At 33.6% G+C, this 16,749-nt stretch overlaps 1 protein-coding gene across 5 annotated transcripts in view; it reads right to left on the bottom strand.

Moving 5' to 3' along the window:
* LOC145686217 (sushi, von Willebrand factor type A, EGF and pentraxin domain-containing protein 1-like) overlaps nucleotides 1-16,749 on the bottom strand; it is a 290,964-nt gene that overhangs the window by 49,853 nt on the left and 224,362 nt on the right. For all 5 annotated transcript variants that reach the window (XM_081759278.1, XM_081759275.1, XM_081759276.1 and 2 more), the window contains exons 29-32: nucleotides 11,061-11,253; nucleotides 10,397-10,570; nucleotides 8,330-8,534; nucleotides 1,195-5,122 (exon numbers count right to left, since the gene is read on the bottom strand). In XM_081759278.1, coding sequence (XP_081615404.1) covers nucleotides 1,195-5,122; nucleotides 8,330-8,534; nucleotides 10,397-10,570; nucleotides 11,061-11,253 — 4,500 coding nt within the window. The remainder of the gene's footprint in view (nucleotides 1-1,194; nucleotides 5,123-8,329; nucleotides 8,535-10,396; nucleotides 10,571-11,060; nucleotides 11,254-16,749) is intronic.

The following is a 16,749-nucleotide window of genomic DNA, read 5'->3' as shown; positions in this document are numbered from 1 at the left end:
TTTGCCATCTATTCATTACCGTTTCCATGAAAAGAAAAGAATTAAATCGCCATTTTTCTACCTCCTACTTGTTTCAGGTTTTTCTCACTTTGTTTCAGAGTCATTCTCTGCCCCAGTCTATCCTCATATCCAATATTTCTAATGATATCAGACGTGGAGAATATGCTTATACTTATGTAAGTTAATTTTGAATATAATGACTTTATGCATATAATATATTAGAATACTTCTCATTCTAGTTTTGGAACTACTAACTTTCAGATAATGTGTCTAATACAGGCAATTATATATTGCCAAAACTGCAGCGCAGATTAGTAATAAAAAGCGTTTGTTTCGGTCACATTTTGTTTTCCTTTAAGTAGAATGCTAGTATCAAAGCATTAAAAGAATGGTTAATAGGTGCTAATAATATTGAATTTTTGTTAGTGGATTAAAATTTCGGGGTATCAACGTCGCGTTGGACGTCAAGATCTGTAGTAAAGCTTCCATTTTGGTATCAAGCTAAACTGATTTTCTTTCTTGCATAGGTGATACAACTTATAATCTGAAACTCTACATATCTAAGATATTGCATTCTTGACATATTAAATACATTATTGTTTATTAGAGAATTTCTTTAAAAATATGTCTTTCTAAGTTTTCGAGCTTAATTATTTTGTTGTGAATAATGTCAACATGAAAAGACGAATGTCAAATCGTCTAATAAAAGTGTGAACTTGATATAAATAGATAAAATTGTTAATATCTTACTTCATGATTGTACATCATTTTACTTATTCTTAACACATTGACTGCCACACAATGAAAAGAATCTCTTCCTGGGGCCCACCGTGTTTCATTATGAAAATAAAATTAAGAACTTTAAGAACAAAACGATCTCTACTTCAATATTTTTTCTTTTTAATTGTTAAATGTCCGTGAGGACATCCACCAAATTACATAAATGTAAGAGGATAGTAACGTGAGTCACCTACGCACCACAAGGTACCCAAGACGAAGATGTATATGTGAGTTATATTTAGTTCGCGGGGTCCCGGGATCAAAACTAGCGTGGGTTAAAATCTACTCATAGAGCAGTTAATGTGTTAAAAATTTACATGTAATATAATCTATAAATGTAAAAATGCGTAAATCTTAACTACGTTCTATTCTAATCTATTTCATTTTATTACTATTATTATTACATATACGTACTTTTAATACGTAGCCTCGTTGACACTGCAATTTTATGGTATCCAAATAGTGAAATGAATCTCCTTCATAATAGCCATATGGGACATTTTCTGGTTGACCACAATATACACGCTCACATCTTGGTAACTCACGAGGATCCCATTGAAGATTGTCAGTGCATGTCAACGTTGAAACTCCCACCAAACGGAAACCCGTATCACAAGATATGTTAACGATAGCTCCTGATGCGAATGATTGTTTAATCTGGGAACTATTGGGAATGTTTAATATTTGACAAAAGTGTGGAACACATGTAGGTTCTATTCCACTCCACTGATTATTAGACAAACAAGTCCGAATAGCTGGACCTTCTAGTTTATAACCTTCGGTACAGTAATATCTCGCTGTTGACCCAACAGACAACGATGGTACAATCACTACTCCATTTCGAGGGGTAAAAGGGTTTTGGCACACTAAAGGGAGACATACTGGAGGTGGATGAGTCCAGTATTGATTGTCCAAACAGATAGCCATCGATGATCCTTGTAGCTCAAATCCATTATCACAAGAAAAATATACTGTCCCACCCAATGTTCTGTTTACTGATAATATTTTACCATTTGAAGGAATTTCAGGTTCTGGACATAACATTAATATACACTTAGGATCTCTTCCAGACCATAACCCAGAAGAAAGACATTTTCTAGAAGGATTTCCTTCAAGCACATACCCATTATTGCAACTATAAAAAACCGTCGCACCAAGTTGATATCCGGAGATGTTTGTAAATCCATTCTCAAATCTGCCAATTGACCTACATCTAACTGGTCGACAATACGGTTTACTCGATGACCATAAACCATTCTCCAAGCATTTACGGGAATGAGGACCAATCAATTGATATCCATTATTGCATTTATAGTTTATTTCGGAGTCGTAACGAAAGTCATTTCCTATTATTTCACCATGACTTAATAAAGACGGCTTTTCGCAAGAAACTCTAGAACAAGAAGGTGGTTCAGAACTCCACTCACCGTTTTGTGTGCAATACAATGTCGCAGAGCCAACCAACCTGTATCCCTTTCTGCAATTATACTCTATAATATCACCAAATTGAAACCAAAAATTGCTCGTATTTCTATCTTTATAAGTTTCAAGGTAAATATTGTTTTGCAGAAAATAGTTCATAACTTTATTAGGATCATGATGTCGTTTCTTAGTTAATTCCCATGATCCATGGTTGATCTCTGCTGGTGAGCTGCAGCTTAGTGGTTCACAGAAAGGGATTGAGTGTATTAACCATTGTCCGTTGGACAAGCAGGTAATATTGGCAGATCCTTTAATATTGTATCCTTGCTCACAATAATATGTTGCATTGTCGCCTGCTTGGAATACAGTTTCAATTACAAAACCGTTTTGAATTTGAGGTGGTTCACCACAAGTGACTGGCTGACAAACTGGAGTTTCACCAATCCAATTACCAGTTGAACTGCAAGTTCTATAATTTTTACCTATCATCAGAAAACCCTCGTTGCAATAATAATGAACTTGCGATCCAATTGATAGATCATAAAATACTTCACGACCATTAAGTACTTTTTCTGGTGTATTGCAGCGGATAGGTTCGCAAGAAGGTTGACTGAATTTCCAGTCGCCATTTTCTGTACAGAATGTAATTTCACGCCCTACCAGGGTAAAACCGGGATTGCAGATAAACTTCACTGAACTTCCAACATGAGAACCGTTATATCCTATTATTTCACCATTTTCTAAAGGACGTAGCTTCGGGCATTGTATAGGAATGCATTTCGGAGGAGAATGACTCCATTGTCCATTAGGTTGGCAAGTTAATACTGTATTATCAGGTGTCCAATATCCGTAATCACACTTATATTCTATCCAACTATTTACTAAATAATTTTCATTTGCATTCGAATTATAAACTCCATGATCAATTGGAGGAGGTACCGGGCAATCTACAGATTTGCAGATTGGTTCAGAATAACTCCAATCTGTAATGACTTTACATTTTAAGTATGTTTCAAGTGAAGGATTGTATCCATTTGTACAGTGATAATACAACGTAGATTGGTTCTCCCTAAATCTAGATCTAGTTGTTGCTAAAGATCTGCAAGAAACTGGTATACAAAAAGGCAGAGGTCCAGACCAAGAACCATTTGCTAGACAAGTTTGAATCTTTTTGCCAACTAATTGAAACCCATCATTGCAACCAATTTCAATTTTATCTTCAAATTGAAAGGAAGTACCTATTACTTTTCCATTTGCAATTCCTCCAGGAATAGGACAAGTATATTTTATACACTTTGGAATATTCTTGTCCCAACCTTTTTCTAAACATGTTAAAGAAGGTGATCCGCTCAAATAATGTCCAGCATTACATTTGAAACGTATCTTTGCTCCTCTGAAAAATCCGTTTGCAAAAACCTTTCCGTTAGATATTGAATAAATTGGAGGACATTGCAAGCTTACACAGACAGGTCTTCTCCCTTTCCACTCTCCATTTTGACTACACACTTGGAATTCCTTGCCAACTAATTTATAACCATTATTGCATCCATATGTAACTATGGATCCCAGTGTTAAACTATTTTCATCATATGTTACATATCCATTTTCAATATCTTGCGGAGCATCACACCCTGCATAAACACAATGTGGTTCAAATCCTGACCACTTCCCGTCATGGTTACATGTGCGCTGTCCACTACCTTTTAATATATAACCTTCATCACATTCATAATACACGACAGATTTGAAGTCTAGAGATGTTAATATTATACTCCCATTCCCTATCGACGTCGGTTCAGGACATTGTACAACTTCACAGGTGGGTTCGAAACCACTCCATGTCTCATTTTCTGTGCAATTTCTTTCAAATGGTCCTTGTAGTTCAAAACCAAAATTACATTCGTACTTGACTACGCTACCAAATGTAAAACCAGAAGGCATAACATGTCCATTATTGATACCACTTAACGAGGGACATGTAATTTCCTTACAGAGTGGCAACACACCACTCCATGTTTGAGAGCTCAGGCAATACCTCTTTGTTTCTCCCACTAACTTATAACCTTCATCACAGAAATATTCAACTTCGGTGTTAACGTTAAACGTTTTCTCAGCTATTCTTAGCACCTCCTCTTCATCACGCCTTTCTGTCTCAGCCAAAGCATTCGCCTCTAAAATGTTCACTATATAATATCCATGAGGAGCATCTTCCGGAGGAGGGCATTTTACAGGCTGGCATTCAGGATATCCGTTGCTCCACATTCCACTATCCAAACACTGATTGTCAAGTGGGCCTACAAGAATGTAACCTTCATTACAAGTATATCGAATAACTGTGCCTGCTTTCCATGAATCACCACCAAGTATGGATCCGTGAGGAATTTCCTGGGGCACGTTACAAGTGACATTTACGCACTTAGGAGATTCTTTAGGGTCCCATGCACCATTTTCTGAACAAATCCGAACAGATGATCCTATTAACGTATACCCTTTTCGACAACTATAGATAGCTTTGCTACCTAAACTATATCCTTCAACAGACTTATTTCCATTAGGAATAGAGTCTGGCTCATCACACTTTACAGGGACACATTCGATGTCATTTGAACTCCATTGTCCATTCTCCTCACAAGTTTTTGCACTTAGTCCTCGTAAAACAAATCCTTGGGTACACGTATACGTCACTGCACTGTTCACAGAAAAAGCATGTCCTTCTATGCTAGCATTTAATACTTCTGGAGGGGGTCCACAAGATACTAGTTGACACTTCGGCACTTTCCCTTCCCATTTTCCATCATGACCACATATTATACTTGGAGAGCCTACAATACGAAAACCTCTTCGACAGCCAAATGTGAGAATTTCTCCAGGTTCAACCTCATTGCTTGCATTCCCATGTAAGATGAAGCCATTCAGAATGCTGAAAAAAAGTAGTTTCAAAATAATAATTTTAAATATGAAGTATTAATTAGTATGATTGATTAAATATGAAACATGAATTTTAGACCATTACTGATTTAAAAGCAGAAGGTATATAGTAAAATATACCTTTATAGTTGATGTATTTTTACAAAAAATAATTAAATAAATAAATAAATAAATAAAATGATAATCAGAAGAAATAAACTTGTTAATCGAACTTACTATAATTAGTTATATAGTTTAACAATAATCAAATTCAATTTAAACTGTACGAAAGTAGAAAACTAAACCGAAGTAATTTATTATTCAAATTTACAAATCAAGATTGTAAGTACAGTGCGTAAATAATGAGAAAAATCAAGTAATACACAATAATGTACTTCCAAGAAAATAAAGAAATGTAACTATTCTTATTGTACAACTGAATAACTATAAAATTTTAATTCTGTATTAAACAGGCATACCCGTAATTAATATACCTGTGTGTCTTTCTATTTTATTTCAATTTTATGAATCACTTTACTATATTGTAATTATAGTTGTGAAATAAAACTTAATTTTGCTTCAGCAATTATAATGAATTATCCAAATGATTTTTGTAGTATATTTTAATATATCTCAAAATTGTATGTCCTATATACATACACAGCAGTCAGCCATGAAAAGTATATAACATCACAGAAAATACATATGAATCCAAATAAGCTAGACAAAAATAGTTTAAGAATTACGGAAGTTCTCTCTCTTCATTTTTGAACAAGTAATCATTTTGAACAATAATCAGCTTCGCACTTTCAAAATATTCACATTTTCAGATGTTAAAATTAAATGGCCTTCTAAGTACAGGGTGTTTTAAAATTAATATCAGAGTTTTAAGGCTTCGTAGTATTTATTTCATTTAACGTACAATTATAAATAATACATCAAATAAGAGCAACTCAAATAGTTTTTGCTCAAGTGTTCAATGTGAGCATCATTCGTCACACGGCACACATCGAGTCGATAGGCGAGGCACTCCCAAACCTTGATCAGTGTGTTTGGAGTAATTGTTGCAACGACTGCTTCAACATTCTTTCTTAAAATCGTCAATCTCTTTAAAATTTTCCACACACACGTCACTGGAATTGCTAATTCACGAGTAGCCTTCCGAATTGATTTCTTGGGGCTACGCGTGAAAGACTATCTTACTCATTCAACATGTTCTTCAGTCACTTTTGGACGTCCCGTACTCTTCCCTTTGCACAGACAGCCATTGTTTTCAATATGATGATACCATCTACGTATATTATTATCATTTGGTGGATTGCAATTGAAGTAAATACGGAAAGTACGTCGCCCTGTAACTACAGATTCAGTTTTTGCAAAATGTAAAACACAAAATGTTTTCTGCTCACTAGTCGCCATCTTCGTTAGTAGCGTTTTCTAGCGGCAGACAGAAGAAACATTGTATGCGCATCCGTGCATTTGTAATAAATACTACAAAGTCTTAAAACCTCGATATTCATTTTGAAACACCCTGTATTATAATCAGCGAATATGTTTACAGTATATAATCTAATGCTTTACTTTTTACATAAAATTTTGTTCTTCTGGTCACATTATCAGAAACATTTTCCCTATCTGTAAGCAAATAAAGGATCCATTTTCATAAATCAAGAGTGAATGTACCTATATCGTAACATCTAATTGCTTTGATCTTTCTTTTGATTATCTACCTTCAACAAACTTATGATACTCTATCCTCTTAAGGCAAGGTATCGAGCTTCTGTTTTTTTTTTTTTTTTTTTTTTTTTTTTTTTTTTTTTTTTTACGAAGTGTCGAGTATTAAATTAAAACTAAAGAGTATCTCTTATTTCATCGGAATAATCATGATCTTATTAGCTTCTCATATGTACATACGTATTACATGTAATTGTAGCATTCCTTCAATTTTAGTTCATTTGCTTCGGTAACATTTTGATATTGGTAAACATTATCAGTATCGAAATACACAGCGACATGTTATTACTTAGAACTCACTTTCGTTGTATTACCTACTTTCCTACTCAAAGCACAATTATTTTTGGTAACATACCTACATCATACATTACAGAATAGTAACTACGTATGGATTATATAAGACTAACTGGAAGTTTTACAAAGTAAGACATTTCTTACAGAACAAGAAATCTGGATCTTGCTGTTCTAATCAATAAAATAGCATAGAGCTAGTCATTGAGGGGCAGTAGCTATGGAACAACATAATTCACCTCTGGGTAGAGGAGACAATAGTCTAATATTTTTCTTTTTTCTATTACTTATTGTTCTGAACTACAAAGTTCAGATCATCAGAATAGCCGAGTACTTAGAACTCACTTTCAGTTCGTACACTTATCATTCCATTTCTATCCTATAACAAGATTCCATAGTGCGAAGTGCGAACTGAGGAAGCTAAAACTTAAACGAATAATTATTTTTAGGAGAAATATATCAAATTTCTTTCATCGAATGTACTCAAACAGAAAATGTTATCGCATCCTGTGGTCATAATTTTAGACTTCCAAATTAAGCTAAGCATAAGTATGGAAAGCCTTATTGGATTGTCTGCTTATCGACAGGTATCAGAGCAAGCGATAGAAGATAACGAGAAATAACTTTTTGTAGATCTAGAATTCCAAAACTAGGCTCTTTTCTTGTCCTTGTTTCTCTATCCTTTTCGACTTCAACATGCAATAATATTTAAAATTGTACTTGATCTCCATAATTTGAAATTCGAAATCCTAATTAATATACAGAGTGTAGCAGTGGCTGAGGAAATTTTGGAAACGTTATTACGAGAAAATGATGAAATTTATTTGGGTGTAACAAGTTGAAATGCAAACTAGACATGAAAGCATTTATTTATTTCTAAATTTAAATCCCCGAACAAAAAGTAGTTTTTGGGGCAGTTACGTTTTCGGTAGAACATTATTTTCTTTATTTTGTGCCACACTATTTTCTGTTTTGTGACTTAAACTCATAAATAACAAAATGTTTTCATGTCTATACGAGAAAATATTTAAATATATTTTGGCAGCACATAATTTTCTGTGCCATACAGTATCACGAGGCAGTTAGGGGATGACTACCTACTGTACTTGCCCAGCTATAGTCCTTCATGAGCTGTAACGCAGGAGGGTTGAGTAAACTTATTTTTCTATCTTGTTATATTTAAAATGAATCTCACCTAGGTGGTTCATTGCAACGTACAGGTTGACACGCAGGTATTACATCATCCCAATGCCCTTCATCAAGGCAAGTCAGATATTTCAGTCCATCTAATATATATCCTTCGTTGCAGGAAACTTCAATTTTGTCACCGCGTTTATAGACTGATCTATCATATTTCACTTCACCGTGAGAAGGAGGTTCCAGGGGTTCACATGAGATTTCTGATTTTAAAAAAAGAAATTAAAAACAGTGTATTTAAAACAAAACTGAACAAATCATTACTTATAATGAAAGAAATAAAGAATTTTAATTTTCCATCCACGCTTGGTTTGATTTTATGAAAACTGCAATGTTTCAATGCCAATAATAACTTTCATTGACATAAATTTTAAATTTTAACACTGAACTTTATTAGGATCACGCACGTGAGACACGATATTGTGATGTTAGTGCGTCCGTCCGCCTGCCTGTTACTTTGCACGATAACTCTTGAATGGATTCGAATTTTTATTTTCTGATTTCTGCAATAGATAGCTAGAGCAATTATCTCGGGCGAGTTCGCTAATGGAGACAATCCGTTAACATCTTAACAGGTAACGGTGACTAACGCTGTCAATCCATACCTCGTACATGAAAATAGTTTGTGTGATCCTCTCACTGTCTTTACAGGAGTTAAAAGTTTTGATTTAGATCTAATGTTAAAGTAATAATTAAGTTCTTATACGTATATTAAATTTAAAATTATAAGGCATGATTAACTGAAACCCGTCCGAATTAAATTATTCGTTTCACTGCGCGCAAGTACCGATGAAGAGAAAAAAACACTGTAAGGGTTTATATCCGCAACACCTACGTCGGAGGGAACTTTCTAACGATGAAGAGACATTATACCCTCATTTTGAGCTGTTTAGTAAAGCTTCAATGTGTTATGGAAGATCCAAGCTCAGCAAAACAAAAATCTAAGACTCAACCGTCTGCAAGCAAAGTGATATTAACGGCATTTTTTGATCAGAATTACTAGATATTCCTGAAGTGTAAAGAATCAAAACTACAATGATATGCGGCGCTACAAATTGATCGCGGAAGTGCATCGAACCATTGAACCATTAAGGAAGTGCATCGCTGCATGTTTTCTTGAGGTGTCATTATTCTGCACGATAATGTACATACTTATGTTGCAAAAATCGTGCAGGCGTTAGCAATACTTCTCAGTTTGTGACTATCATGTGTTGGAGCCGCTGATGAACTTTCTGAAGGACAAACAGTTCCACAACGATGTTGAACTCAGCTGCATTACTGGATAAGTTTAAGCAGCAATCTCTATCTTTCTTTCCGATGGTGGTACCCAACAATGTCATGCGTGTCGAAATGTCCAGAGTGGCTTTTTCTCCTTGAACAATATGAGTGATTTCTTGTTTACATATTGCTAACTCTGCTTGCGTTTATTTATAATCATTCTGTTTCTATTTATTATTTACTGTCATTAATTTGTAGTAATATATTACTCTCAATGATTCCGGATGGGTTTCACTTGATAGTGCCTTATATAATCAAAACAGTTATTCAACAATATTTGATGGTAGTTAAACGTTAATGATGAACATCTTAAGTCGCTCATGAACTATTAATACTTTAGTGAAAGCAAACCAAAGGTAGATGAAAAGCAAAATTTTATTCATTCTATTAAACAAATTTCCGCGAATACTACGTTGAATATATAAATCATTTCTTGAACTAACTTCTATTTTATTTATATAATCATAATAAAAGATAAAGAAAGATACTGCATTGTTTAGATTAGGTTGTAAGAATGTACAAGTTATATTTCTGTAATGCATTAATGAAAATTTGAAATTCATTGTCGATCACCTTAACAAACCTTTCATTAGCTTTGGACAGGATAGTTATATCTCAATATCAAGAAAGAATGCAGTTCATCAGCTTTCGAACTATCTCTTACTCAGTTATACAGAAATTTAGTGCAGTGTGATAGCATTAAATTTGAACAGCCCTATCGTGCTAGAACATTTAGTGACAAGAGTGTTATCTTCAATACCAGATTTTCTATGTCATCTTATATCACCTTCACATACTGGTGTCTGCCCACTCCAGTTTCCAGATCCTTCACAGACTCTTATGCTTGGTCCATTCAGACGATATCCGGAATTACACTGGTAGTATATCTTGTCTCCAAAATAGTAAGAACGACCTTGAATTTTTCCATTTACAAAATAGCCTGGGAACCCACAGTTTAATCCTAAAATAGGAGATAATACGTTTTAACTGTACTGGTAGATATACTTTGAACTAATTTTAAACTTCTTAAATACTTGCAGCTACATAATAATTGGAATACGTATATTATTTATTTATTTCATTCTTTTAATTATAGCACTGGAAATATTAACTCGGATAATTATCTTCTAAGTAATAATATATTTAAGAGAAAGAATCTTTACATATGTTACTTTACGTAGAAGTAATACTACAAAAGCAGAAGCAATTATCAATTAATGACAAATAACACAAATATATTCTGTTTGTAGTCAAATTATTAACAAACTTAGTAAATTTCTTGGATGATAAGTATCTTTGTGTAAAGAAACATATTTATATTGCTTTATACATGGCAAATTAAATTTTGCAAAATTAAATAACATTATGTAAACTGAAAACTTCACCCGTTCTATTAATGTAAACATTACTTTGTTCTAAACTGTATCATCTTCAGCCACTTACATACTTACGAATGCATGTAGGTTGTTGACCACTCCATTGCCCATGTTTCATGCATTGGCGCTGCGGCTCCCCTTTTACAGAAAATCCTACCTTACACGTGTAAGTAGCAACACTGTTTATACCATCTCCAGACACAGCAACATCTCCATTCCTTGGAACAGTCGGTTCAGGACAGCTACCACAAAATATAGATTCTTGAATCTACAATGATAATAGGAACATGCGGGAATCATCTACTTCATTCAATATAAAGACATAATATATTTGTAAATTTCTCCTCCTCTTTCCACTTTATAATGTAGTTTTCACAATGTTTTTCTTTGATATTTTTGTTCTCTTAATTATACCATTTTTGTGCTCCCTCTTTTACTAAAGTTTTTCTTCAATTCCACATTTTATTATTTTAATTATTGCTGTTTACTCGCTACTTTGTTATTAGTATTTCTTAATCATTCCGTATTATTTATTGTAATTCTTACGTTAAAATAAAGAGTTTAGGAGACGGTGTTGAAGTGCATTTAAATGTTTAATTTATGGCAAGTAGCTTGTCAGTGATAGTATAATAATATATTTGATCATATATTATTATATATAGTATAATATATATGATTAGAGCCCGGAATTGATTGTAAACTAAAAACCCCAAAATGGCTTGCAAAATTTCGAAATAAAAACCCAAAAATTGGAAAACAAAATAAACAAATAGGGGCTTTTGAGAAAAAATAGGTACTAAAATATATCAAAGCTATGATAGCATATAATTGGTTTCCTATTGAATAAAAAATATGGATCCCAAGAAATAACATGTCTCATTTTTCGATTAGTACTTGCAATTTAAAATTTCTGAAAACTTGCAAATTTCACAACTCATAAGAGATGACATCCAACAATCCATTTATCATTCTTCAGAGCTCCTCCGTGGCTAAGCGGTTAGCGTACGCGCCTTTGGCGTGGGAGACCCGGGTTCGATTCCCGGCGGAAGCTCATGTGGTTCGGATTCCACGTTAATCAGTAGGTCCACGTCTCATATAGCCTCGCTGCTGAAAGGGACGCTAAACTAAAATCAATTCAATTCAATTATCATTCTTCAGTGGAAACAATAAAACAAAACGATAAATGAAAAAAAAACACTATCACACGCAGTTCTGTTAGCAGTTTGGAAAACATTCAAAGCACAAGAAACACAAGAATGAAGTTGTTTCACACCACACTAGCAGTTTATTTTCATTTAAGAAAGTTACTTGATATTTTTGTTTCTTGAAATTAACAATTTCTTAAGATTTTTACACGAAACACATTGTCTTCTGTCAGAAAGAATTCGCTTTAGATGTGAAAATGATCTTTCCACATCTACAAATGTCACTAAAACATACTGGAATCAAGTAATTATGAAAGGATTCACGTAACTGTTAACAGTTACATCAGCATCATCTTCCACAACTAGCAATATTCTTAGATTTTTCTAAAAATGGGTTAGCTTACATCACGATCATATTTCGCCGAATGTGTGCACTCTTGTTACCAAATACAGTACTCATATCATTGAAAGTATCATTGAAGATTTTCATAGAACTAGACAGTCTTCTTTAACCTTGGTGATAGCATCTAGCGACTTTGCAAAAGATGTGCAATGAAAGCTAGGTCCTTTTCAATGAATCCTTCCTAAGCAAGCTTTGAGCAATCTTAATTGAAGACGCATCATCCTCATCAAAAGTAAGAATGAATTTTTATGGATTTAAAGTTCTTAGTATATTGGAGAACAGCTGTAATTCACGTACTCCATGACGAAGCGACAGCGAAAGTTCAGGAGCTAATTCACGAAAAGCACTGGTTTGTAAGGGTGCTTTTAGAGATACCTTTTTTATATTTGACGCGAGAAGATCAACGAAGGGAAAATGAGAACGTACTTCTTCTAAAATTCTATGTAGTGCGTGTGCCAGGTAAGTGACATGCAGCATATTTGAGAATAGAACCTTGAAGGCTTTTGCTGCGCTTACTATTTACTTTTCCCGGACTTCTGATCTTATGTGCTTCCCCCTTCCTAAAACTTCACTTACAACATTAGCAATGGAACGGCCTAGAATATTGAATGTTTGATCAATTTGAAATCCATATATTTTTATCAGCAATGCCTTTACGAATATCGTCAACAGTTTTGTTGTACGCGCTATCGCAACGTAAGTCTTTCTCAAACATGATTCACTGGAAACTTTCTGTTTTGTGTTTTTCTAGAAAAAGTTTCTAAAGGAAACATTTCCTAATTTCCATATAGAAATGTCCGCGTTAATTAGAGCTTCATATAGATCATTCGCAAACCATTAGTACGCGAAGAGGCATTCCTAAATGTTCCAAGAAGATTCTGAACCTTTCCACAAGTTCATTTGTGTATCTTTAAAGATTTGTGTTTGCAGTACTTATATGGTGTGTAACGCATATCAGTGGAAAATACATCCAGTTTCACATAATTTGCAAAACAATACGGAACCATCTGTTGAAAACACACTACACCCAAACTCACTCACAAATGTTTCAATTTTCTCTTTCCAAGAAAGGTCTACTTTTGGGATCTTAATGCACTGAAATGTACACCAACAGCAGCTATGTGTCACGCACATCAATGACTCACAATAACTGCCTATATCTTGTTATTTCTTTAAAGTAAGTATCTTCGTTTATCTTTATCATTCAAAATTCCAAGAACTGAAGACGCACTAGCATCCCCTCTTCACTTGCCACATTCCAACGCTAAGAGAGTGCAGCTATTATCTGACACTGCAATCGCTTGGCCAAATAAGAGCGAGAGAAATCTTTGGTATACTGTCATTCATGCATGGATAAAGAGCAGTGGAAGAGAAAATGACAATAGCCCCATTTCTTCTAAATTATGAAATTGCACTCTTTCAAGAAATATTATGAAAATTGCAATATATGGCATTTAATGAATGGCATTTTGCCATTAATTCCGAGTGTTTATTATAATATATTACTGATCTTAATTACCTTGTTTCCACTAAACTTGGTTTGTGTTTCTGCTTGTTTTCATAATTCATTTACCTTCACCTGTCAATTGTTTTCATTACCTTTCAGCTTGTTGTGGATTTATATTCCTATTTCCTTCTATTGAATGTATTTGTTTTGTTTTGGTATTTATCTACTTTCAGTCATTTGTTCAAGTTATTCTATTTACTACTACAACTTTGTTTTCTTTTTTCGTTTCTTTTTAATAGTTTCTGTTCTTAACAAATTTACATATCTCTTTATTCTACTTCAAGTTTTAAATACTTTTCACTTCGTTACCATTCTGTTCTTTTACTTTTAAAAATAACTACGTATGGTTTTACATAAATTATTGCCATTAGGCAACAACATTCTGTTTTACGTTGTGCACTGTGTTTTCATATACACAAGTTTGTAAGTACGGCACCATATTACAATTACATGACGAAGAAGTATTTCCAGTGTTATTTTTCTTTATATTGTCTTAATTTTATTTTTATATTTTGAATTTTCTTATTGTACGTACATAACTGTGCAAGAATAAATATATAAAGCACAGAGAGGAAATAATCTGAGATTCTATAAACTGGCATAGAAGAAAGAGTGTAAAATTTGCTTTAGATATTTATGATTTATTTTCTGTTTCTATCTGAACATAATCACGAAAGTGCTTTATGTTTCTTCATTTTAAAATATGTATTCTCTAAGTACATTATTGTTTATATTGTCTACAATATTGTCTATAGAATGTATTTTGAGTTCATTTGCTATTTATGAGCAAAAATATAATAGAATGAACCAACATTAAGAATAATAAATGTTCAACTAGTCCAAATATTCATTCGTTGCAAAATGAAAATCACTTATGTATAACATATATTATATACTTGGTTGAACATTCTACAAAAAAAAAAAAACTGTTTTAATAAGCATGCATACTGGTAAAAAATTGCATTAAAATCGTTGATAGTCTACATAAATTGTACCAAACATGTTATCACAACCATTAGTTTCAACAAAAATTAATGCAAATCATAAAATACATATGCCAACGCCATAACCGCACTAGAATACCGCTTCTGGTAAGATCAGTGAAGTCGAGCAATACCAGATCTGAGTCTGAGGAAAGATGGGCGACCGTTCGTACTCAGCAGATGGTACTAGCAGTGTGGCGTCCACCCATCGTGCGAACAAATGGGGAGCTATGTGAAAGACGAGTTCCGATCTAGAAAGCTAGCATTAACGGTGAGAGAAGCCGATGTCCTGACTATGCATGAGTGTTACACGCTGGCTAATAGGCTCTGTTGGCTGTTGCGCAGGAGTTTAGTTTAGTTTAATAGGTAGAATACATGTTTGATTATTTTTTCCTATATTAAACTTTGTATCTAATACAAGATATACAAGATGAATATTAATTTCTTACTTGTAATTTTTTTTTAAAAAATATGGACGTTTGTCTAAAATAGCTACAAAACGTTCACCTAACAACAAGTGAAACCAACAGATATCCAGCAACTCGAATAAAACTAACCATAAATGATCCAAATGTATTTCTGTTTGTTAATCCTTAAACGAACAATAGGGTCCTAAGATACCCCTATGTAATATATCTTAGATTTTAGATGAAGAATAGTACTCTTAAGCTCAACGATTTTAGGACTTCTTACATTGCATTTTTAGCCATTATATTTAAGCATATAATAAATTTCCAACTGGTTCGTGTCCAAAATATAATCAATAATTTCAAATTCCCAGAATTCGAACTTCGGGGTTCTTGCGGGCCCCTCTCCTGTTTCAATGGCTTTAATGTGTTTTAAAAGTATTTTAATTGAATTATGTTTTCAAAGAGGTGTGTCAATGACAGCACATCCTTTGTATGAATGAATATCCTTCACAGTTTAGCAAACGGATAAAGCTATACAGCAGTTATCGAGCAGTTTTTGTGATAGTGATTCTTCTACCTCGTGTGCGGGTAAGATGAATGCTATTTTCGAAGAAAACGATAAAAATAATTGTTCAATAATATTAAGGATTCCATAGATTATGACACTCCAGATGATAATAGACCTCGAACAATGAAAATCAAAGCTTGTATTTCAAAGATGGTTCTGCATGATAACGCACTGTACCTAATATTTCCAAGACTAAATCACATAACATTGTACGAACTGCTCCCGAGGCGCGTATAGAAACATTTACAGATTCATCTCGGTCTGTTCCGAATTTCTTTTTTATTTGTGATATTTTAGAATAGATCGTATTGCTTTCTACTTTTATAAAATAGGCAATCTGCAACCGAAAAACCGAAGTGCACAAGAAGTTAAAAAAAAAAAAAACAGACAGATTAAATTCTGGCTTTATGTGGGTTGTCAAATTGAGTATTATAATAGAGTGGGTCGTTTTGCCACTTTTTCTTAGGAACGAAATGTAATACCTGGCAAAAGTGGCCAATCCACATGGACGTTTCAGGTATAGATTTTTTTTTCACATCAGATAATATCTTCTGTGAGAACTATTGCATCAAAGTTTCAAAATTTCACTGAAAATTGCAAAATATACCAAAATTGTTCATTTTTGTACAGTTATGTTAAAGTAAACATATTTTTGGGTTTATACATGCCAAATGCTATGAAAACTGACATTCCTGTCTCAAAATGCCAGTTATATGCGCTTGGGAGGGGTAGGGATGCCTTCTCTGGG

Source organism: Thermobia domestica, chromosome 5, assembly GCF_964235325.1.
Source record: "Thermobia domestica chromosome 5, izTheDome1.hap1.1, whole genome shotgun sequence".
NCBI classification, from domain to species: Eukaryota; Metazoa; Arthropoda; class Insecta; order Zygentoma; family Lepismatidae; genus Thermobia; species Thermobia domestica.
The sequence above is the reverse complement of the archived record's forward strand: the minus strand, read 5'-3'. Positions and strand labels throughout refer to the sequence as shown.